This window comes from Pteropus alecto, unplaced genomic scaffold (genome assembly GCF_000325575.1).
Source record: "Pteropus alecto unplaced genomic scaffold, ASM32557v1 scaffold79, whole genome shotgun sequence".
Taxonomy (NCBI): domain Eukaryota; kingdom Metazoa; phylum Chordata; class Mammalia; order Chiroptera; family Pteropodidae; genus Pteropus; species Pteropus alecto.
The window spans coordinates 6,035,206-6,058,572 of record NW_006494612.1 but is presented as its reverse complement, the minus strand read 5'-3'; the positions used below and the strand labels follow the sequence as shown (position 1 = coordinate 6,058,572).

The window sequence follows — 23,367 nt, the reverse complement described above, 5'->3', positions numbered from 1 at the left end:
TCCCTGCCAACATTGATACTTAGTGATATCAAAGCTATCTGGTATGACCTTACTGACCACTTCTTGTCAGCACAGCTCTGCCTTTGAAACTGTTAGAGAAAGAGTGACTCTTTGCTTCTAAGACCCATCTAGTGCCCTTCTTAGCTTCTAAATAATCTTCCTGCTATCCTTAAGTTCCTTATATTATAGGATCTCCCTTCGCCCCTTCTCCAGTTTCTCCTCTTCACCTTTAAACATTCATGGTCCTCTTCCCAATTTTAAAATAAATCTTCTCATATCCACTTTCTTTTCTTTACCATTTATTTTATTTTTACTTTTTTCTTCTACTTCTAGCACACATGATATGCACCCATTGGTTCTATTCACCCTAATTTATTATAATCTGGCCTCTAATCCCATCCCCTTTAGAAATTGCTCTCTAAAAGGACACCTTTGACTTCTATCTTACTAAATCTAGTGGCCTCCATTTTCCTTTATTGCCTTAGCCATTTCTTTTTCTGACAAGTCTGACCTTGGAACTTTTTTTCTATATGACATCACATAATTCTATTTTCCTATATATCACTTTCACTGTTACCTCGGTATTTTTATTCATTAATGCCTCTTACTCCTATTAAGACACCCTAGGCACTGGCTTAGGACATGGCCTCCCTTTACAATTACTTTTTTAGGGAATTGATAAGTTGTGGCCTCAAAATCTTGGATTCTATGAAAATTATTCTAAGAACTGGATCTCAGATTCTGTTCTCTCACCCTAGGTGAAATCTTTGTCTTTATTTGGTTGTCTTGTTGGCCATCTATACTCTATTATTCCAAACCAAATTCACCATCATCTTATACTTTCCCTTATTCATACCCATCGTCACATTTAACACAGTCACCCAAACTTAATGTCTTCTTACTACTCCCAAATATCTCTACTGTTTCTCAATATAAATTCTGTATTCTAGCCAGGCTAGTTAGTTGCCCTACTGTTACGATTAAGGATTACGATTTTAGGATTACAATTTTATACAAGATTAGGGATAAAACAAGGGTTCAAAGTAAGCAATAATTAATAATAAAGGTCAAATAAATAATCTCATTGTTAAATTGCTTTAAATTTTGTTTTAATAGCACACTATTTCTTTTAAAATTAGTAATCCTCTGATCTCTGTGCTTAACACTTTAATGCAGTTCTTTTTTGGCTGATAAGAAAAGCATAGCCTAATGGAAAACACATTATGCCCTTCCCTGTATATGAGCCTTTCCCTCCTCAGCAACCTAAAGACTTCCTATATCTTACCTAAAATGCTTATTGCCTTCTTTACTATTCACAACAATTTATCCTTCAGAATCCAGCTCAAGTTCTGTCTACTTTCAATTTAGTCCACTTCTACAAATGTTTATCAAACATCATTCCAGATAAAACTGTGAAGGAGATGTGGACTCTTCCATCACGGGACTCAGAGTCAAGTAGAAAGCAGTAGCAACTTTCCTTTTTTCTTACAGTACTTATCCTTTTTGGGGGGTCCATTCCATGTATTATGTCATCTCACTTTCATTTAAGCTCCTTGTTGTAGACCCTGTCTCTTGCTGTTTTTCTGTCACATGAGATGGCCTAATCAGCATCCACACCAGAATTTTACTACCGCTACCAGTTGAATTGAAAATTTCACTCATATCTAATTTTAGCAAAACAACTATTAGTAATATTTAGGCTAAGGTACCTTTTATCTAAATTAGTAATTATTTTAAAAATAGTTTGAAACTCTTTTGAAGTTCATACAATAAACAGGAATTGTTTTAAGAATGTTTATTGTGCTCTCTGGCCTTGATTTCATTTGACAGTGAATAGATGTGGCTTAGATAAACTAAGGAGGTAGAGAATAAAGGGAGAAATACTGGCTTTATTTAGCCTTTACTTCAAAATTCTTTTCAATGGGTGGAACAGCATTCCATCATATTACTTAGTCATTAACAACAGTCAGCATCTGTTAAGTACATAAAGCAGTGCTTTGAAGTAGATATAGTATTGGTAGAATATCATCATTTGCTATAGAGAAATTTAGTTAAGAAAGAGTAGGCATTAGCACAGACTTCCTTGGACAGCTTTATTTTTTAAGACCTCGCTTCTCCAAAGCATTTTCAGAAAGTCTTATAATTATTCAAACTCTAATTAAATTAAAATTTTAATGTATGTTGTAGCATAGCGTATTAGTTTTAGATTAAATGATTCTCTGTAGTTGAAATTTTATGTACTATTTGTGCATTTTATAATACATTGGGTCCCCTTATAATAAAAATACACCGTGTATATTATATATTTCAAATTACAGAGGTTTATAATTCTTGTGATTTTACCTTTGTGACATATAATTATGACATGTATAATTTACTGGATGTCAGATCAGTGGTTAAGAACGTAGCTACTAGATTATATATATAACATGGTTTTTGCTTGAGGACTGGTATCTTTTACTTACTATCTCTATGACCATGGGCAAGTTGTTTAACTGCTTTGGGCCTTAGATTCTTTATCTCAGAAGTGGGGACCAAAATCCTTATTAAACCAGTGTTCTTATGAGGATTAAATTAAGTGATATATGGTGTATGTGAAAACCGTTTATAAACTACTATGCTTTGAAGATAAAAGGTACTTGTTTTTGAAATCTTAAGAAAATTAGTCTCTGGAACCTTATTTAGTAATAGTCTTTTTACTACTTTTGTACTTCTCTAATATTTATATCAGTTAGCTTTGGTATAGACCTTTGTTAAATGCTGGATTACAACAAATTATCTCATGTGTTCTCTACATGTGCTTGGAAACATGTAAGTGATATGCTGGTAACAGGCTCTGAGGGAAAAAAGCTCCAATTTGTAGCATTTGCTGTTTTTTATGATGTAAATACTACCATAGCCAGTTTTAAGCAACCAACATGATGCCACTGAGCTCAGAGTTGATTAAATATACATACAAATTGGCACTCATGAGTCTACAAGAACCAACTGCAGCATACACTGAACTAAGATTATGGAAGCTTTTACACTATTTTCAATTTAAAAAGAAATCTAAGAATGTTATTGTAATTGTCTCTTAAAGACAGAAATCTGAAGTCAGACCTGGATTCTAATTCTGACTCTGTACTCAGTAGCTCTACGACCTTGGGCAAGTCAGAATGTCTTTAAGACTCAGTTTCTTAATCAGTAAAGTAGGCACAATAATAGTATCTACCTCAGAAGGAGAAATCTGGTGCCTGGTACAGACCACTGGTTCAAAAGGAAGGAACAGGATTCCTTTATGAGGTTAGTAACTTGCCATGATTCTAATACCATGCCAAACTGAGTTTTATATTATTTTTTTTTATTTTTTAGCTGACATGGGTTTTGCCAGATTATTTAATTCTCCTCTAAAGCCACTTGCAGATTTGGATCCAGTAGTTGTGACCTTTTGGTATCGGGCTCCAGAACTTTTGCTTGGTGCAAGGCATTATACAAAGGCCATTGGTAAGTTAGTATAAAATGATTTACTCTCTTGGCATTGAATTATCATGAATACCAAATGGTATAATAATAAGGCTGCTTTATAAAAACCACTTTGTATCTCTTTGTAAAAGTCCTGTTGTCTTTTATATTCCTAGATTTCATAGTCTGATAGATTTGGATTTTTAACTGTATAGGAGAAAATGGTTCTTTTAAAAGAAGAAAGAATTTTCTTGTAGAGAATAGAGGTATCTGATCTTCTTGACTTGCTATGGAAATGATAACATGCAAATTTTATTTTGCACTTACCAGCTATTGATCAGAAGAACTGGAGAGAGGTTTGGAATTGTTTTCTTCACAAAAAGAAAATGGGAGTAGTGTGGCGTTGGAAGAGCCCCTTCTATCTGGGGAAAAGTTAGCCAGCCTTTCCCTAAGCAAGAAACAATATGACTAATCGTTCCTTCTTACCACTACAGTTATCAGAATGGCAGTTTCTCCATTAAGGTAGGAAATAGAGTCTAGGTGGATTAGCTATGCTCCTCATCTTACCATCTCTCCCAGTTAAAAAAAACAAAAGCAAAAAAAAGAGTAAGAAAATCTGTTATAAATACACTCTCTGTGGGATTTAAAGTCTGCTTCAGAACAGAAGCATCAGAAGTTTTTCTACCTGGTAACACCATATTGTCCTCAGAGGATCCAACTGCGACCTGAGGGAGGAAGAGAGAGCCCTCCTCAAACCTAGAGATTTCTTTAAAGGAGCTAAAAAGAGAGGATAGGGAAGGAGTAAATAGTGCTATTGATGTGAAGGGCTAGTTCTATAAGGTACCTAAATTTGCTAAGTATATTTCTTTAGATTTTCCTTTTATATAGACAGTTCTTTCTCTGTTAAGCTTATGAAAAACCTGGTGACACTCAAAGTACTAACGTTCTTACATTTGGAAAAATTAGACTGATAATTAATCTATTCATCGGTAAAAAGGGAAACAAAAATTTAATTATAATAACGTCCTCCCTCATTAGGAGGTCTAATTTCTGCAAAACTCAGACATCCAGAACACATTTATACTTTGTCCAGTGACTGAGACATTAGCACAGTGCTGGAATATTGTAATACTTGCTTAAAAATTTCATTAAATTCGTGAAAAAGCCCATGAGTAGCCTCAACACTATGAGGAAAACCAGTATGTGTTTGACAGTAGAGGAATGTGAGACTGACTGTGGACCTTTCCCCTAGCAGTCGAGCCCATAGTAAGGCATAGTAAGGCAGCCAAGCCCATGTTGTCAGCAATGGACAATGGCAGCTGTCTATGAAGGGTAAAGAAGGGAAAACTACAAAAAGCACATGGAAGGAATGGAGTGTTCCTAAGAATGAGGAGTAAGAATCAGAGCCTGATTCTATATTTCAATGAGTAACTTTTATAGTAGGGCTGTATTTTTGAGACTTTTAGAATTATATTTGTTTTTTCTGTTATTAAGTCTCTATTGAGAACCAGTAAAATCTTGTAGACAATTTCAGAAGGCACCAGAGGATAGGGGGAGACTGAAAGTGAGCCAGAGGAAGGGGAAGTGTTAGTTGGAAACAACAGGGGTGGTACCTCAGAACAGAATTAATGGTGAAATAACCCAGAGCACCTGGTAGAGAGTAGAAGCTGTGATGACAGTAGAAATCCATGTGTTGGACTCTCACCAAGCACTGCTACAGCCTATATCTAGAAGGGCGATTTCCAGTAAGGAAAGACAAATTCAGCCAAAATACTAAATGACTCCTCACCAAAGTCTGTCCCACTCTTAGAGATTCTTATACGAAATCCATGGTAAGGCCCATTTTTAACACGTACCATTAGGCGATTCTGTGGTATGTGGTCTACACACTGACAGCCCATACTTTGAGAAGCACAGTTTTTTGAATATTTTATGATTAATTGCCATTTTGTTGAAATAAAAATGGACGTGTTTTTTTGGAAATAAAGATAATTGGGTGTCAATTGGAAAGTAACTATATTTCTTGTTTTCTCAGGGTAAGGAGAACCGAAATTGAATTTTAAGCAGCTAGTAACTTACTTGCTCAGTAAATGAGATTTACCACTTACTCAAAGATAAAAGTATAATCACTAATTTCTAATTTCAGTCAAGTCCCAGTTATCCATTTTGGGTAGAAGTTAGGAAAAAAGTTAAGACATAGAAAAAATAATCCCCAAATCAATTATCTTTAAGATTGAAATATATTCATAGCAGACATATGAGTGCACACATATTACTCTTCTCCATATCTGGTTTATGTCAGATATGAATATTTCTATTCAAAGCATAGAAATAAGAGAGTTCAATGATTTGATATCAGTGGAGGTTTATGGAATGACGTTTAGTGAGGGAGGGGAGTGGCTCTGTGTGTGTGTGAGAAAGAGAGGAGAATAAGTCATTAATAGAGGAAAAAGAAAAGAGAAATGGGTATTTATGGTGCAGTGTCCAGATGACCATTTAAAATTAGAGGCTAATATGAATCAGGCATCCCTAGGATATTACACTACCTGTTAAACTGAGGTTCTCTTAGCAGTTCTCAGAGAACTCTAGATCCTGGCTCCTGTCCTTTGAATTGAGGACAAACCAGGAATTGGCATGACCAGCAACTTACAGTAGTAATTCCAGTTGAATGCACAGTAGAGGCAGACCACAGGAAGAGAGATGGGATCATCAGAGGTAAGAGTGACAACCAACATGATGTGGGAGAGAGAAAGAAAGAGCGGACACTGAACAGCGTTTCTACTCTACTCTTTAGTGATGAACGTTCATAGTGATGACCCTCCTGCATCATTAAGAAAGATCAAGTTATATTTTATAGCCTCTTAAGATGGCAGGTAGAGGTGTAATAAAAAATAGTTATTGAAAGGATATGTTTCCATTATCCAGAAGGCTAACTTATGTGGTAGGAAACCATTCCTGAATGGAGTCAAATATGTGAGATATTACTTTATATATTTTTTAAACATTTGGTAATTTGTTTTACAAAGAGCATACAAACACTCATTCTAGCTGATGGATATTATTAGACTTTTTTATTTAGCTTTTCTACAGAATGTGATTTTCACATTTGGTAGGCTACTAAACACTACTTTCTATACTGTACTATATATAGTTCATACATTACTAACTTAAAAAAATACTAATTAAACAGCTTTATTTAAGTGGATAAATATGAATATACATCTTACAAAAATTAATTCACATGTATATTTGGCAAAACATTATTATATAATACAGTCTCAGAATCTAAATTAGTTTTTCAATGTATAAAATCCAAATAGAATAATCTATAACTGGTGATTTGAAATAGTTAATAAAACTTTTAAAGATGCCTAACTTTATCCTGAGATTTTGGAGGATTGAGTAAACATCTAGGTGAGTATATTTAGATAACATTTATCTCTGCTGAGGTCTACTGGTGTTTTGATCAGCTTCTAGACTTACAATTTGTTAAAAAACAAAAACAAAACAAAACAAAAAAAAAACTGAAGTTGGTAGTCTTTCAGACAAAAGTTGAATTTTTACAAATCATTTTATGTGGCCTATACTCTTGATCTATCCTCACAACTCAGAAATTCTTCTCTATCATTATGCATTCGATTGCTTTAAAAAAATATATTGCCATACCTGACCATGATGATATTGTTTTAGTCTATCAAATCTTGGGTATTATGTCCTGTATTAGATTATTAGTTGAATGCTTTCATAATTGAATTATTAATAGTGGTTGGAAAGGCTTTTGCCTAAATATAAATTTATTGCTTGCTAAATTGAGTTTCCCACAATTATCTTCATCAGGAAATATATAAATAAATGTTTTTTTAGTTGGCTTTCAATGTGTGATGATCAGCTATTCATGTCTTGTTTTCTTAATACACTTATTGTACTTTGTGTATTGCTTCCCTGAAAAGTATTTTTATATGTAGGTTGTGATTATACCCAGGAATTACAACCAAAGAAATATAATAAATGTTTACACAAGCTTGTTTTTTTTTCTTCATAGATATATGGGCAATAGGTTGCATATTCGCTGAATTGTTGACTTCAGAACCTATTTTTCACTGTCGTCAGGAAGATATAAAAACAAGCAATCCCTTCCATCATGATCAACTGGATCGGATATTTAGTGTCATGGGGTTTCCTGCAGGTAATTTATTTTCCTTTTTAAAATATTTGAAATGGTATTTCAAAATCATTACTTTTCAAAAGCATATTTTAAGTAATTTTATATATCTTTTAAGCTAAAATAACTAGGAAATTTTTGATAAAAGTAATACATTATTTCCTATAACAATATTCAATCTTTTTTTGTAAGATAAAGACTGGGAAGATATTAGAAAGATGCCAGAATACCCCACACTTCAAAAAGACTTTAGAAGAACAACGTAAGTAGTAACTTCAGTGGGAAGTATTTAAATTAATTCTTTAAAAAAAACAAACAAGCAGATATAGATTATTATTTAAACCAGAAACTTAGATTTCAGTATATTAATTGCACCAGTGGTTCAAAGAAAATATTCCAGATGTTATTCACATATATGCCAGGCATAGGCTGTAGTATTTAAAAACTTCTAAGAAGTTATGGGTCAGTAGATAGTTTAAATGTCATTTATGTTTTAGCATGATAAGGACTCAGTTCAAGACTACAACTGTGATTTTACCTTTATTCAAGTATTGACTGATGACTGAAATGCTGGACTAGGAACCAAGAAGGAGGAACACATGGCTTGGGATCTGAGTAACTGGTGGGGACATGTACATTGAGTAGAAGTGAGAAGTTTGTTATAAATAGGCATGCCTGGAGGAAAAGGTAGAAGAGGTTCTCTTTTGGACAGCTTAATGGAAAACTTTCAGGACAGGATGGCTTGTAGGAATAAAAGCAGACATCATAAAGAGAAGTGAGAATGGCACCAATCACTTTTGGCCCCTCTGTTACACAGTCCTTGGTGGAATCCTTTGCCTCTACCTATCTCTTTAAAAAACAGCAACAACAGCAACAACAAAAATATAATTAGATGCCTGTTGTCAGACTCAAAGGCCTCTTCCATCCTTGCCAAGGGGAGTGCTAACCTTCTCTCCTTTCATACAATACCCATCCATCTCTTAGATAGCACTGATTTGCTCAAGGTTTTCTTTTCTCTAGACTTGTTCCCAGGCAGTCTCCACAATTCTGTGGCCATAATTTACCATCAGTTATGCTGATAACTCCCAATTTATATATCCTACTCAGATCTCTTTTCCAAGTCTCAGACCCATTTATCTAATTGTCTTATGGAGTCCCAACTTGAATGTTTCCTAAATACTTAAAATTAAATGTCCAAAACCGAACTCATTTATGCTCTTACACCTCTCCTCCTGCTATATTTCCTATCTTATATCTTATGATTCTACTCAACGTACATGCCTCAACTCACCTAATTGTTGAAGCCAAAGACAGGAGAAATATCCCTGATTCTGTCTCACTCTCTTCTGTTTTAAACTATTCCTTATGTCCAAATATGAAATCCAGTCAGTTCTTTGTTCTAAATATCCTTTGAATCTTTGTATTTCTCTTCATTTACCCTGCCACCATTCAAGTGCAGACCACCACTCTCTCACTTAGAACCCTGCAGTGGCCTCCTAAGTCCCACCTCCAGTCTTCATTCCAGCTTACTATACTGCAATCATTGCCAAAAGCAAATTCGATCATGTCGGTCTTTTAGTTGCTCTTAAGTCTCCATTGTTCTCAATTCCATAATACAGCTAACAAAGCCTTGGCTTCTACATCACCAAATTCATCTCCCAAACCACTCTTCACTTTGTATTCTATAGCCTAGATATCTGAATTTCTTTAAGAACCTCAAACATCCTGAGCTTTTTTTTCCCCTTTGGATTTTTATACATGCTGTTCCCTCAGTTTAAGATGTACTTTCCTTCCACCCATTTCATCAGACTCACTCCTCTTTATCCTTTTTATTTATCCTTTAGGTCTTGGCTTAGTCATCACTTGCCTGATGAGTCCTTCCCTGACCTTCCAGGTCTGAGTTAGGTGTAGTGCATTGATAACTTAGCACTACAGTTGGCTTTTGAATACTTATCTACCTTTCCCTCTAGATAGTATGGATCCTGTCTATTTTACATACCATTATATGCCTCCCCATATGTTCAGGGTCTGGTACATAATACATGCTCATTAGTTACTTGTCAAATGGGTATTCAGTAAAAATGGTTCAAGTAATTCAAGATACTCTAATAATATAAAAAATGGAGAAAATTAATGAAGATGCTTAACATTTAATTTAGTATTTAAAGATCAAAGGAAATTTTTTTACCAAAAAAACAATAGTGTTTATAACAACCAAAAATTAAAGGAGAAGAAATTTTAAAATTAAAGAAATTTTAAAAGATAAATGATATCCAGTTAGAAAAAGAATAGAAAAAGTTTAGAGATAATAGCCCGTACTTCCTAAGTAAACAATTCTACCCATGTAAAAGTAGACTACTGTTACATAAGATAAAATGAGATTTATTAAAAACTAGCTAAATCTAATATAATACATCCAAGTCATTAAAGTAAAATATAATAAAGAAAAAAGTTCCAGGAAATACTATTTCAAATGGCATAAAAAGTGAAAGAGTAATTTGTTTTCATTATATCAGATAAAAAGAACCCCAAAGCTTATTTCCAAAGTGAATTGGGGAGGATAACAAAAGAAATTTCTGTACTCTTTCTAAAAGTGTCAGCACTTATTAGCTCATTAGAAGGCAAGGTCAAAAGAGAACTGAAAGAAAATCATTAGGTTTACTTTAAAGATTGAATGTTCATATAAACATGGTCTGATAAAATGCTTCATAATGTATATAAAGAGTTTTAATTACTTTGAAAACCGTTCAGCTTCAAACTAACAAATCTGAAGAGGATAATTCAGAAAATGACAAACAATTCAGGTTAACTAAAATACTAGGAGATATAAGAAGAAACCACATTGGGAATTGAGCAATAGGATTTCTGAAGTTCAAGGCTTTTTATGCGACGATAGAAACAAATAACTTTGAGTCTGGAGTTAACCCAAGAAATCAGTCGATTCAACATAGAAACCAAAAAATCGTAGACAGACTTCATTTCTACTTAAAGTTTCTTCCCATTACCAAACTCAGTGGCTACCTTGGCAATAAAAATGTTCCTGGTATAGAAGGAAAAAAAATTAATATACATAGCAAAGATTTTTAAAATGAAAATACCCAGTGTTGGTTGGCAAAGGTATAATGAACATTTTACTTGTATGCTACTGTTGATAATGAAGGCTTCTTAAACTTTAATGTACCTACAGATCACCTAGGGACCTTGTTAAAATGCAGATTCTAGTTCAGAATCTGGGATGGAACCCGAAAATGCATTGCTAATGCAGGTTCTCAGGTGCTCATGCTCCAAATCTGAGGGCCAGGTGTGTGTAGCAAGGTTCTAGAACACATTTAAAAAAGCTTTGAAATGTTTATACCCTTTGACCTAATAATTTCAAGATTTTGTTCTGTGGGTATGATTATAATCATTTTTCAGAGCAACCTAAGCCTTTCCTAGAGGTTAACTGAACCAAAATCACACAACTGGTGAATGACTGAGTCATGGTCGGGTAGGGGTCTGTGATTTTCACCTACTCTGCAGTGTTGTCTTCCTGCAGTGTGTACCAGATTTACCTACGAGGACCTGCATTTCATAACTATTATGACACAAACAATATTAGTAACACAACCACTACAAATAATAAGTTTAAAGAGCATTTGACAAGGAAAAATGTTTATGAAGCAATGTTAAGTGAAAAAAGAACAATTTGTACAATATGATCCCAATTTTGTAAAAACAACAAAAATTCTCCAGTGTTTGTAATATTTCTATATAAAATGCCAAAGGAAATTGTCAAAATCTTGACAGTGGTTCTTTATTACTGAATGACTTGATTATGAGTGACTTTAATTTTATTCTTTACAGTTTTCTATATTCTCTAAATTTTCTACCATGAACATATATTACCCGTTTTTTAAACTTTTTAATTTGAAATATTTCATGTATAGGAAAGAATGTGTATGATGAAAATATGTAGTCTATTTATAATAATAAAGTGAATACCCCTCAATTCACCCCTCAACCGAAGAAACAGAACATCGCTAAGATCGCTGAAGTGCTCTCTGGGCCTTTCCTTTCTGTTGACATCCCTCCCAGAGGGTGGCCACTGTTCTTAATTTGTGTTTACCGATCCTCATTTTTCATTATAGTTTTACTACGTATGTATCATTAAATAAACTATTGTTGAATTTAACATAGCTTTGAACTTTTTATATAAACAGTCCTGTACTGTTCTGCAATTTGCTTTTTTCCTCCATTCAACCTCTGTATTCATTTCTACTATTGTTAACGTTCCATTCTGTGAATACATAACAATTTAATTACCTATTCTTTAGCAGATAGACATTTGGGTTGTTTACAGGTTTTTTCTATTACAACAATGCTTCCAAGATCATATTTTGTCCATGTATCCTGAAATACATGTGCAAAAATCTCTCTTAGACTAGAGTATGTCCCTAAGTAAGGAATGGGTGGGTCATAAGATATTCACATTTTCAACCCTAATTGTTAAGACATAATTATTTTCCAAAGTGCTTATAACAGTGTAAATTCTTGCATGCAGTATGTAACAACTCCTGTTTCTCCACACATTGACCAATATTTGGTTTCGAGTTCCATTTTAAACAGAAAAAACAATGGCATAAACATATACCTTATAGAAAAACCAATCTTGGAGCTTTCTGTTAAAAAACATAAATGATGCGCATGTTCTCCAATGACGTGTGATTGTTGTATCCTTGCAGGTATGCCAACAGTAGCCTCATAAAGTACATGGAGAAACACAAGGTCAAACCTGACAGCAAAGTGTTCCTCTTGGTAGGTGAATCTCTCCCAGACAGGGGCTTCAGATCCTCAGCTCTCGCCTCATTCCATTTCCCATGGATTGTCCCAGCTATTCCTTCTCTTAAGAAAGAAAAGAAATTGGTGGATGCTGGGACAAAATTAAATATTTACCTTTTGAGATGTCACCCTTGACTTCTAGTGTTATTTTTTATCAATGATTAATCAGAAAAAGAATTAAATTCTAAAAAGGACTTCAGTGCTATTGATTCTTGCCAATTTCACATAAATTTGTGTAGTGTACTAATAGTGCTGTGAGCTATATAAAATGGCATTTGATATTAATTCTGTTAGACATTAGTACAAAAGTCAAAACATTGGCTTGTAAACCTTTTTATGAGCTATCGATTTCTTATGTGTCACTCTAGCTTCAAAAACTCCTTACTATGGATCCAACCAAGAGAATTACCTCAGAGCAGGCTCTGCAGGATCCCTATTTTCAGGAGGACCCTTTGCCGACATTAGAGTATGTATCCCACTTTTTCTATGTCCTTTGCTCCAGGTTGAGGATGTCGGGTGGTGGTTGAAAGCAAGAGAGCACTTGTTACTGAAGTATTTTACTTTCTTCATTAATACTACCTCAGAGAAAAATTACTCAAGAGAAAGGGCCTGTATTTTGAAACAGGCTAAACAGTGAATGAAAATGAGTATTTTAGATATGACCATTTGTCAGTTTTACAGATAAAAACAAAGCCGAGACTGAGAATTTAAAATTCAGTGTGTCCACTGTACTACCAAACCCTTCTATTTCCCCATCTTTGGTTATACCCACGTATATAAATTGCACTTGGATTTATTAGTGGTGCAGCTTTTCTTGAGAACAAAAGTATTTTTATTGTTGAAGCAAGCACAAATTCACTCATTTTTAATGCTGATGAAGTTTGTGTGGAGAAACTCCTATGTCACATATGTTCCTCTTGCTTAACAACTGTTAAGGTTTGTTATTGAATGTGGCAACTAGTATAAAACTTCAGACAATGAATTGCTCTTTTCTTTAATGCTTAAATTAAGTTGTGTTTGGAGGCATCCAGCAAACACCAGCCACAGATGAAGAATAGGAAATAAGAAAAAAAGTGGAATTTTAAATGAACAAGGTCAGTGATAGCATAGATTTTAGGTCATGACATATATTCTTTCTTTCTAATGATTTGTAGTGTGTTTGCTGGCTGCCAGATTCCATATCCCAAACGAGAATTCCTAAATGAAGATGAACCTGAAGAAAAAGGTGATAAGGTAAGAACCACACAGTACATTTTCACATCCAGACAGTAAGGGAGGCGAAAACAGAATGCAGGAAAGTTAATTTAACAATCCCTATGAATTTAACCACCTCTTATTTAATTAAATATGTCCCATTTACTTTATTGTAGGTGTACTTGAAATCTGAAATGTAATAAGCTTACAGATAAATGAGCTTCCTGATTTGTTTTATAGCCTATTTTATTTCCTGATTCTTCATTCTTGCTCTTTTTGTTTGTTCAGCATCATTACCATCACTTTATGCAGACTGCTTTTCAAAGCATCATTCTGTTCTTAATCCAACTTGGAGATATAAGGTCCCTCCTTATGCCCCTCCCCTTTTCCAGAATCACTATCGAAAAGACTATTAGAGCTGTTTTAAGGAGTGCAGAGCTATTTCCTGTGTGCCTTGCTGTCTTCAGTGGGATGTCTCTGTCTGATTGGGAGGATTACTGTGCAATCCAGATGAACTTCAGAGAATGAGTTCCGTTTAGGGCTCAGTACTTTGACCTTTGGGGATGCTGTATTCTTTGGTCATTCCAGTCACTTTGGAGTCTCACATAGGTTGCCCCGCAGCTTGGGTCAGCAGTTACATTGTGTATATCGAGTAAGGAAAGAAATTTCTTGTTAATTTAGTTCCATACCAAGCTTGCTTTTCTTTCTTACAAGAATCAGCAACAGCAACAGAACCAACATCAGCAGCCCACAGCCCCTCCGCAACAGGCAGCAGCTGCTCCACAGGCGCCTCCACCACAGCAGAACAGCACCCAGACCAATGGGACTGCGGGCGGGGCCGGGGCTGCGGCCACGGGTGCTGGAGCAGGGCTGCAGCATAGTCAGGACTCCGGCCTTAATCAGGTGCCTCCAAACAAGAAACCACGGCTGGGGCCTTCAGGCGCAAACTCAGGCGGGCCTGTGATGCCGTCAGATTATCAGGTATGCCAGTGAATTATGTAGTTTTTAATGTTTATACATTTTATAAAGTAGATCCTTTTAGAATTAAGTAGTACTTAACTGTAAAGTTTGTACGAACTGTATAATCGTATTTCTAAGGCGCATATGAAAATGAAGATTTTTGTCAAATTTCATTGTAATTCCAAGATATTTCTCTCTCGACTCGTTTATCCTGATACTCTGAAGAAGGAAAGTGAGGTAGGCACCTCCCTCCTCAAAGAAAATTTCTCATTTTGCCCATACAACTGCCTATCAGCTTTGGGTCAGTAAAAGATACCTACATAAGCAATCAAAAAGGGAGAGGAATGGTAGCTTATTTTGGACAAAGTAAACTGTATACTTTAGAAAGATTTGCTGTCACTTGGAGGAAAATAATCAGTAAGTAGCCTCATAAACATAGAAGGGAAAGGGATTAAGATTGTGACTTCTCAGAAATAACCATTAAATCTCACTAGAAATTATTTTGAGAGCTACAATTGTACTACTAATTCAGGAAATTAAAGAAAAAAAAGTCTAAAGATTGATATTTGGAGAGAGAGGTAAAAATACTTTTGAAAACTACGGGGAATCTTGCAAAAAAAGAAAACAACAACAAAAAAACATTTTCAAGGTAGCCACAAGCCAAGAAAAGAATTAGGAAAGTGGGAAGAAAAACTTAAATGAAAAAGAAAAGGAAAAAGGTTTGGAACCATGGTCTCTCCGAAAACTGGTGGAAAAGGGACAATGAGGATAGAGATAATAGAGAACAAAACTGTAGGCAAGGGAGCCATAAAGTCACTGATAAGGAACTGGAATCAAGAGAAACGTTAACAAGATTAACAGGCGCCACGTTTTGAATATCTCAGCAAACTAATGTGTTTAGCACAACTGCTTCTCTGAAAACTTCTCTTGGAAGGTTCCCTACAAGCAGAGGAGTATTAATAACACTGCCATTTGGTTCCAATTAAACTAATCAATGTTTCTGTTTGATCTACTAAAAACAGTAGAAGTCATGAACCTATTGAATTTTATTATAAATTTAAGTTTTTACCCCCCTAACATTGGTTATTCCCATTATATGAGCAATAAACCTTTATTGCATACTGGCTCATCTTTGCGTCTCTGATTGTATTACATTAACCTGATTATAGTCAGTTACGGGCAGATTACTTAACTACTGTTTTTACTACTTTCAAATCTAAGAGTTTTTCAAAATGCTTTTCTTTGTCCATCCTGTGCTGTTTTCTTAATAAAACAGCATATCTTTGAAATGGATAGTCATCTCAGCTATTTAGTTGGAAAGACTAACATGAGGGGAGGTGGAGTCCCTCCCTTTTGCACCTATTTGTAGCTCTCCCATCATCAACATGTTTGTTCTTTATTTAGAATGGAAACTCTAGAGTGCTGTGTCTAATCTGCTAAAGTAAAAGTAGTCATAGCCAGCCTAACAATTATAGGGCTTATGAGTGGAAAGAACATTTTTTTCACAATAAACTTCAAAATAAAACATCGTTAGAATTTGAAACTTTGAAAGGCACTCAACTAGTCAGAGTTTCGTAACTTAGGAAGGATCAGAGTTGTTTTTAACCAAGCCTATCTTATTACCCTGTCCTTTTGGGCCAGATGTTGCAAGTTCAATTTGGCAGCCTTTGCCCATGAGGTGGTGACCTCGTTTATGTGTCCTTTTTTAAACCCCTAATGCCACCTCAGAGCCATTTACATTTTATTAGGGGTATTCTTTCCCACTTCGCTTACAGGAAGAACCAGCCTCCTGAGTGTCGGGAATACACTGGTTCCAGCTATGCTTATGTTTAACCAGGCACCATATTCTATAGATGAATTTTCCTTTTACATATTTTTTCATATTCACTCTGGGAACTATGAAGTTGAATGTTTTATTTAAAGTAATAAAATACAGTTAATTGAAATACATTTGTCTTGGCCTTCTCTTGAGGGCATTTTCATGTATGAAAAGTTTTTAATTCTAATTACGACCAAAGTTTATAAAACCCACTTATTGCTGCCACACCCCACCCAATCTCGCCTGCCTTTTTCATGTAGGTGGCCGTGCTGATTCTACTCTCAACTCTACCTCTTTTTTTCTAAAACTGATTTCTTAATCACAGTTTTGTTATTTATAAGGAGAAAATTAACAGACATCTATATACATTATGAATACCATTGACTGAATATGCCAGATGACTTTTCTTGTTTGTAAATCTCACTTCTGCAAAGAATAACCAGAGTTAGTGTAAAGAGCAGTGGGCCAGCATAAGCTTCCCCTCTTGCCTTTTTTTTTGGCCAGTCAGGTTTATCTCCCAAAGAAATCCCACCAAACTTTGTGCCGGCCAGAACCTGTGGTTACAGTGGTAGCAGGCTATGATTTCAAATAAGCAAAACGTATGGACAAAATGTACTGTCAGCTGCCATGGATCTGAAGCAGGCGCCTTTGATGAAAAGGGCACATCGCCCTGCCCCAGTGTGATTGGCATCTCTTCTGTCATCATTAACTCCTTTCTCCTGTTTCCTTCTCCTAGCACTCCAGTTCCCGCCTGAATTACCAAAGCAGCGTTCAGGGGTCTTCCCAGTCCCAGAGTGCGCTAGGCTACTCCTCGTCGTCTCAGCAGAGCGCACAGTACCACTCATCTCACCAGGCCCACCGGTACTGACAGCCGCAACCCAGAGTACAGGCTCCAGCAATATGGTGTCTGCATTGAAAAGAACCAAAAATGCAAACTGTGACACCGTTTAAAGCGCATTCACTTAGGAGGAAAACTATAGAGTGAGCATCTCGCAGGACTGACGATGTCTCTTCTTTATTGACATAAAGAAGATTTTTGTGAAGTTTCCCCAGCACCCTTTCCCTGCATGTGTTCTATTGTGACTTCTCTGATACAGCGTCTGATCTCATCCCAGCACTTCTGTAACTTTCAGCATTTTTTTTTTTTTTGAAGGATTTCCTGGTGCACCTTTCTCATGCTGTAGCAATCACTATGATTTATCTTTTCAAAGCTCTTTTAATAGGATTTTAATGTTTTAGAATCAGGACTTCAGTGGTGTATAGTTTTATACTTCATGAACAGACCTAGCAACACAGGTAAAAATGCACCTTTTGAAGCACTACGTTGTTTTTACAGAATTTAACTGTTTTGCTCATGGAAGTTTTAAACAGAAACTGTTACTGTCCCAAAGTACTTTACTATTAAGTTTTTATTTATCTAGTTTCAGGGAAGGTCTAATGAAAAGACAAGTGGTGGGACAGAGGGAACCTACAACCAAAAACAGCCTAGATCTTTGCAGTTTCTATGCTTTATGCTATGAACTATGTGGTAATTTTTATGTAATCATTCATATGGAACTTAGTTCCCTGAATCATCTTATTCTGAATAGTGCTCAGTAATTAAGAATTATAAATTTAACCTTCATGTAGCTAAGTCTACCTTAAAAAGGGTTTCAAGAGCTTTGATGAAATATAGTCCTCTGGTGACCCACACCAGAAAGCTGAGGAGAATATTAACTGCACTAGGATTTCTTTAAGGAGTAATGTTGATCCAAGGATGTATTACTTCCCTTTGAAGGAAAAGCTTTTAGTGTATATTGTACATAAAGTTGGCTTCTCTAAAGAACTGTTGGTTTCTTTACATGTGGGTCAGCTCGAGTAACTTTCTTGTGTAATCAAGGGCACTCAAATAGGAGCCTGCAAATTAATCTGCTTTTGAAATAAAGGGCAGTGTTCTCCATTCATATTTGCATTAGATATAGAGTGACTATTTTTAAAGCATGTTAAAAATTTAGGTTTTATTCATGTTTAAGGTATGTATTGTGTATGCATAATTTTGCTGTTGTTACTGAAACAATTCTATCAAGACTCTTTTCATTGCACTGAATGCTTTCTTTTGCCCCTAGGAGAAAACTAATAAGTGTGCCTAAAAAACTACGGGCGGATAGTATATGACTATGCTAGGTAAAGTGCATATTTGCATTTCCATGATCTATGAATTAGAGGCTGAGTTCTTTCTCAGCCGGTGTAATGAACCCCTCACTCCCCAGTCACAAGGAATGAAGACTGAGAGCCCCATTGTAATGTAAGGGACAAGAAATTTGTGTTCTTCTGAATGCTACTAGCAGCACCAGCCTTGTTTTAAGTATTCTCCTGAGCTAGAAGAAATAGCTGATTGTTGTATATGCAAGATATATGCATTTTTTTTAAACTATTTTTTGTGAACTTATCTACCTGGTAATGATACTCTGGGTCCATACACAAGTAAAATAAGATTTTAGACAGAAGCCAGTATGCATTTGCACTATTGATGTGATACTGTAGCCAGCAAGGACCTTACTGATTTCAGCATGATAATGTTCATTAAGAATAAAGGCCGTGTGGTGACACTCACCGACACTGAAGATGAAACAGTTGATGAGCTCCCTTGGAAGGAATTTCTGATCATCTCCATGGTAATTTACCCCTTCCGTTTTTTAAAATGAGAAAATTAATAGCCCTCTGCATAGTGTAGCTCCATCTCTAAAGTTCGATCCTGTGCCCTGAAGCCTCCCTGTCCAGAGCTTTGGTCATCAGATTCTCACTGCATCCTCACCATGTGCACAGTGCTGTGCTGCATGGAAGACACAAAGGGCAAGACATACTTCCTGTCACTTAAGCTTATGATCAAGCCTATGAAAGGAAGCTCTTCTGGGATGCTTGGCTTGTAAGCGAGCCATCTTAGAATATGAAGGTCCTTTTGTTTACTTCTAAACCCCCTTGGATAGAGTTACTATTCCAAATTCTCTGTAAGAAACCATGCCATGTTACCGAAAGGTTACTATGTCTGCCTTCGAGAAAGCTAGCAATTAAATTATCACAACAGGCATTAATGTATATTTGAAAGTTCACAGCGGCCTTTCAACAATTGAGTGGCCCTTGGCAGGCAGAACATACTCTATTAAGTGGTCATAGAAAATTAGAAAGAAAATAGAAGCTCTGTCTTACCCTCAAGGGGCGCTTACATTTAATAAAAGACATACCCAAATATGTGCATGAACAGAAATGCCATGCCCCTTAATATTTTATAAGCAGCTTTGGAATACAGTTCTTGTGATGTGTGCTTATATGATCACGGGCCTACCCTGCATTCCATGTATATAGTGAATTTTACTGGCAGAACTGATAGAGAAACTAAGGGGATTTCATCAGGTGTTCCCAGTACAATGTTCCCCAGATAGAGCCAGATATCCCCATTACACATGTGACTGGGTTTCTGGTCACCACACGGGAACTGGCTTTTTCCTCCTGTATTCTTGCCTCAGAGTTGGTGAGGCCCACTGGTGCCCATTACCTTTTGAAATAATTTTGGCTCACAATTTCCTTTTTCCCCTGTAAATAGGAACAAAGCCTTTAATACACTTATGGGCCCTAAAACTGTGGGTCCTCAAAGGAGAACTGTGAAGCTTTTTGAGGTTAAAATTTACCTTCTTGGTCCCTAAATGACCACATTCCTCTTCGAAAATGTATTACTGTCGTGTTTCCTGAGAATGCAGGGTGGGGGACATCCCTCAGCATATGGGAACACCCAAACCAGGGGAGGTTACTGAAAGAAAGGAAAGAATCAAAGTGAAGATTTTCTGCTCTCCATATTACAAATCAGTTTCGAGTTAGCTTTCTGGTGAAGTGTGTGTTTGGAAAAAGGGATTCTAGAATTACAGGACAGCTGAGCTCAAGGGTAAGGTAGCCTGGCGACAGGGCTGATAGATACTGTGAGGCTGAAACAATCCTTGTGATGAAGTAGCTCATACAGCAACATACAAAAACCGAGGACATGTATATTTTTATATCTGTGTGGTTTTAAAACTTTAGTACTTAGAATTTTGGCCTTCTGCACTACTCTTTTGCTCTTGTAAACATAATTTACATTTAAGAATGGAAAGGGATGACATTTATGTGTTCACTTGCCTCATTCCTTGTGAAGCAACTGCTAGTTGTATGCCTCTAAGATGATGCTGTTTTCTCTGCTAAAGGTAAAGAAAGGAAAAAATAGTCTGACAATAAGACTTGCAGCTTAATCTGCTTTGAATAAATTTATGTAGCAGAAACTATACAATGAAGGAATAATTCTGTGTAAATTGCAAACCCTAAACTCTACCTATGGCGATATCTTTGTAGGGAATGGAGGAAGGCAGTGAAATGGCAGTTAGAGTAAAGGAGGCTTCAAGGATTCAAGTATAAGTAATATTTTATATAAAACATAGTAGTTTAGGTCCCCATAATATTCAAAAATAGTCACAAATATCATAAAGCAAAGTTCATTGTTTTAGGATTTTTTAAAAATGTGTTGTACCTAAGGCCATACTTACTCTTTTATGCTATCACTGCAAAGGAGTGATATGTATGTATTATATGAAAAAAAAATCCTTAATGCACTGTTATCTCCTAAATATTTAGTAAATTAATACTATTTAATTTTTTTAAAGATTTGTCTGTGTAGACACTAAAAGTATTACACAAAACCTGGACTGAAGGTGTCCTTTTTAACAACAATTTAAAGTACTTTTTATATGTTATGTAGTACATCCTTTCTAAACTGCCTAGTTTGTATTTCCCATAATTCCTATTTGTGAAGTGTACCTGTCCTTGTCTCTTTTTTCAGTCATTTCCTGCATGCATCCCTCTTTATATGATTATAGAGATGACTGTGTATGCTTTCCGCACTCTGCTGTGAGGTGTGTGCGCAGAGCCGGCTGCACCCCAGCAAGGCCTGCCCCATGGGGTGCAGGACAAGCTGCTGCTTTGGAGCCGAGTGTTTTCCGCTTTTGAGTTGTCCTGGCATCCTTCTTGAAATGACTGTTAAAACTAAAATAAATTACATTGCATTTATTTTATATTCTTGGTTGTAATAAAATTGAATTGACTTTGTTTCTGTGTGAGTTTTTTAAGTATAGGAAAACTCGTTAAAAGTTTTAGTGTTGAAATTTGATCTGTATGCCTAGAAGCTTTTCAGATTACACTTGTCCTGCAGAGATGCAGAGTCTCCCTGTGAGTTGCCATATGTTATTTTATTCGAGATGCTCATGATGTCACAAAACCACAGAGGCAAGGCTCACAGATACCTCAGAAGCAAAATTACAGTTTTTAAACATCTCCAGGGGAAACATCCTTTTTTAAAAAATGAAAATTTGAATGATGTTTTAGAAAAAACAAATAGGCAGCATTTTGTGGAGTGAGTGGCACTGGGAGTTTCTCCTTTTGTAAGTATGTTTTCTTGTACTTGGCTGCCCTTATAATTTACTCAATGAATCTTCTATGGTTATTCTAATGTTCAAGGGCATCATGGAGTGAATTGAAGAATGTTTAAGTGGCAAACACAACACTTCCATTTCTATTTAAAATAGTTACTGCACATATCCAGCTGCTTCACTGCTTGGCACAGATTGTTTTTGCAAACTGTGCTGTCTGTAGGGTAGAGCTTCTCTTGGCAAACTATTCTTTGACCACAGCTGCCTTTCTAACCAGCCACCTGGGTAAGAGGAAGTGAATGACTGCCCAAACCCCTTACCACTCCAGGGAGAATTACTTGTAAGTACGGGTCTGTCTCCCTAGAGTGTAAGTTCTCTATGGTCGGGGCCTGGGTTTTTTACGTCCTTTACTCCCAGCAGCTGATGTGACGCCCAGGACAGAGGAGATAATATGACAAGTCATTAGCACCACTTGTACAATGGTATCGAATTCTTGGAACATTTAAGATGCCGTATTTGTACATAAATAGGGATAAACGAATGTAGTTTTCCGTGAATAATGAATATGCTAGAAATAGGTATCACTTACCTAAAAATAGGTTCATTTCTTATATTTTGGGCTGCAAAGTCATAATATCACCCCAAAGGAACAAACAATCTAAATTACATTTGAAAAATAAGCCAAGTTTGCCATACTTGCCAGTCTTTAGAAGCCATCTTTCTTATGGCGGCCCGGAGGCAGGCATTTTAAAGCCTTGCATAGTACCATTTTATCTAGCAAGCATTTATCTAGTCAACTCGGAGAAGCAACACAAACCTAACAGGAAAATTTAGATCAAATGAAAATAAAGGGAAAAGGAATTAAAATATTGACTACATTAAAATGTATTTAGCACATTCCTTCTGCTTTTTCAGACTTTTTCAGACTGCTGCTGAATTTTTTCACACAAAGATGCTATTATGGACAATATTTGTCCCCGTCTCCCACGAATCTTGCCCAATTCTATATCGAAGCACTTCTCTCCAGTGTGGCTATATTTGGAGATGGGGCCTTTCTGGACATAATTTAGGTTAAACGAAGTCATAAGGGTAGGGTCCTGATCCAATAAGATTAGTGTCCTTGTAAGAAGAGATGTCAGAGAGCTCTCTCCCTTCTCCTTTCTCCCCACCCTGTGAGGACACAGCAAGGAGGTGGCCAGACATCTGTAAACCTAGAAGATAGGCTTCATCGGAAACCGAACCCTGCCAGACCTTGATCTTGTACTTTCCAGCCTCCAAAATTATGAGAAAATAAATTTCTGTTGTATAAGCCACCCAGTCTATAGTATTTTGTATGGTAGCCTGAGCATACTATGACAGTGTTGAAGATTGTCTATTGATGTACCTATATTCCTCATTAGACTTCATGTTTTGTGAAGAAGAGACTATGTTTGTCTTGTTCACCTTGCATCCCTAGTGTTTGGTATTATTACTGGTGCATAGTAGCTATGCTAGAATAGAAGCAAGATAGTACAGGAGCTAACAACACACCTTTGCAATCAAAT

General features: G+C 36.0%; 1 protein-coding gene and 1 pseudogene across 4 annotated transcripts in view; one reads left to right on the top strand and one right to left on the bottom strand.

Moving 5' to 3' along the window:
- The window catches only part of CDK19 (cyclin dependent kinase 19), a 124,601-nt gene extending 103,098 nt beyond the window's left edge, over nt 1–21,503 (top strand). For all 4 annotated transcript variants that reach the window (XM_015600119.1, XM_006926072.2, XM_015600117.2 and 1 more), the window contains 8 exons: nt 3,355–3,486; nt 7,487–7,630; nt 7,799–7,868; nt 12,328–12,400; nt 12,793–12,890; nt 13,579–13,657; nt 14,333–14,599; nt 17,134–21,503. In XM_015600119.1, the coding sequence (XP_015455605.1) occupies nt 3,355–3,486; nt 7,487–7,630; nt 7,799–7,868; nt 12,328–12,400; nt 12,793–12,890; nt 13,579–13,657; nt 14,333–14,599; nt 17,134–17,265 (995 nt within the window). In that variant the 3' untranslated portion in view covers nt 17,266–21,503. The remainder of the gene's footprint in view (nt 1–3,354; nt 3,487–7,486; nt 7,631–7,798; nt 7,869–12,327; nt 12,401–12,792; nt 12,891–13,578; nt 13,658–14,332; nt 14,600–17,133) is intronic.
- Nucleotides 8,460–8,575, bottom strand: LOC112474421 (annotated as a pseudogene).
- Nucleotides 21,504–23,367: the final 1,864 nt, after the last annotated feature.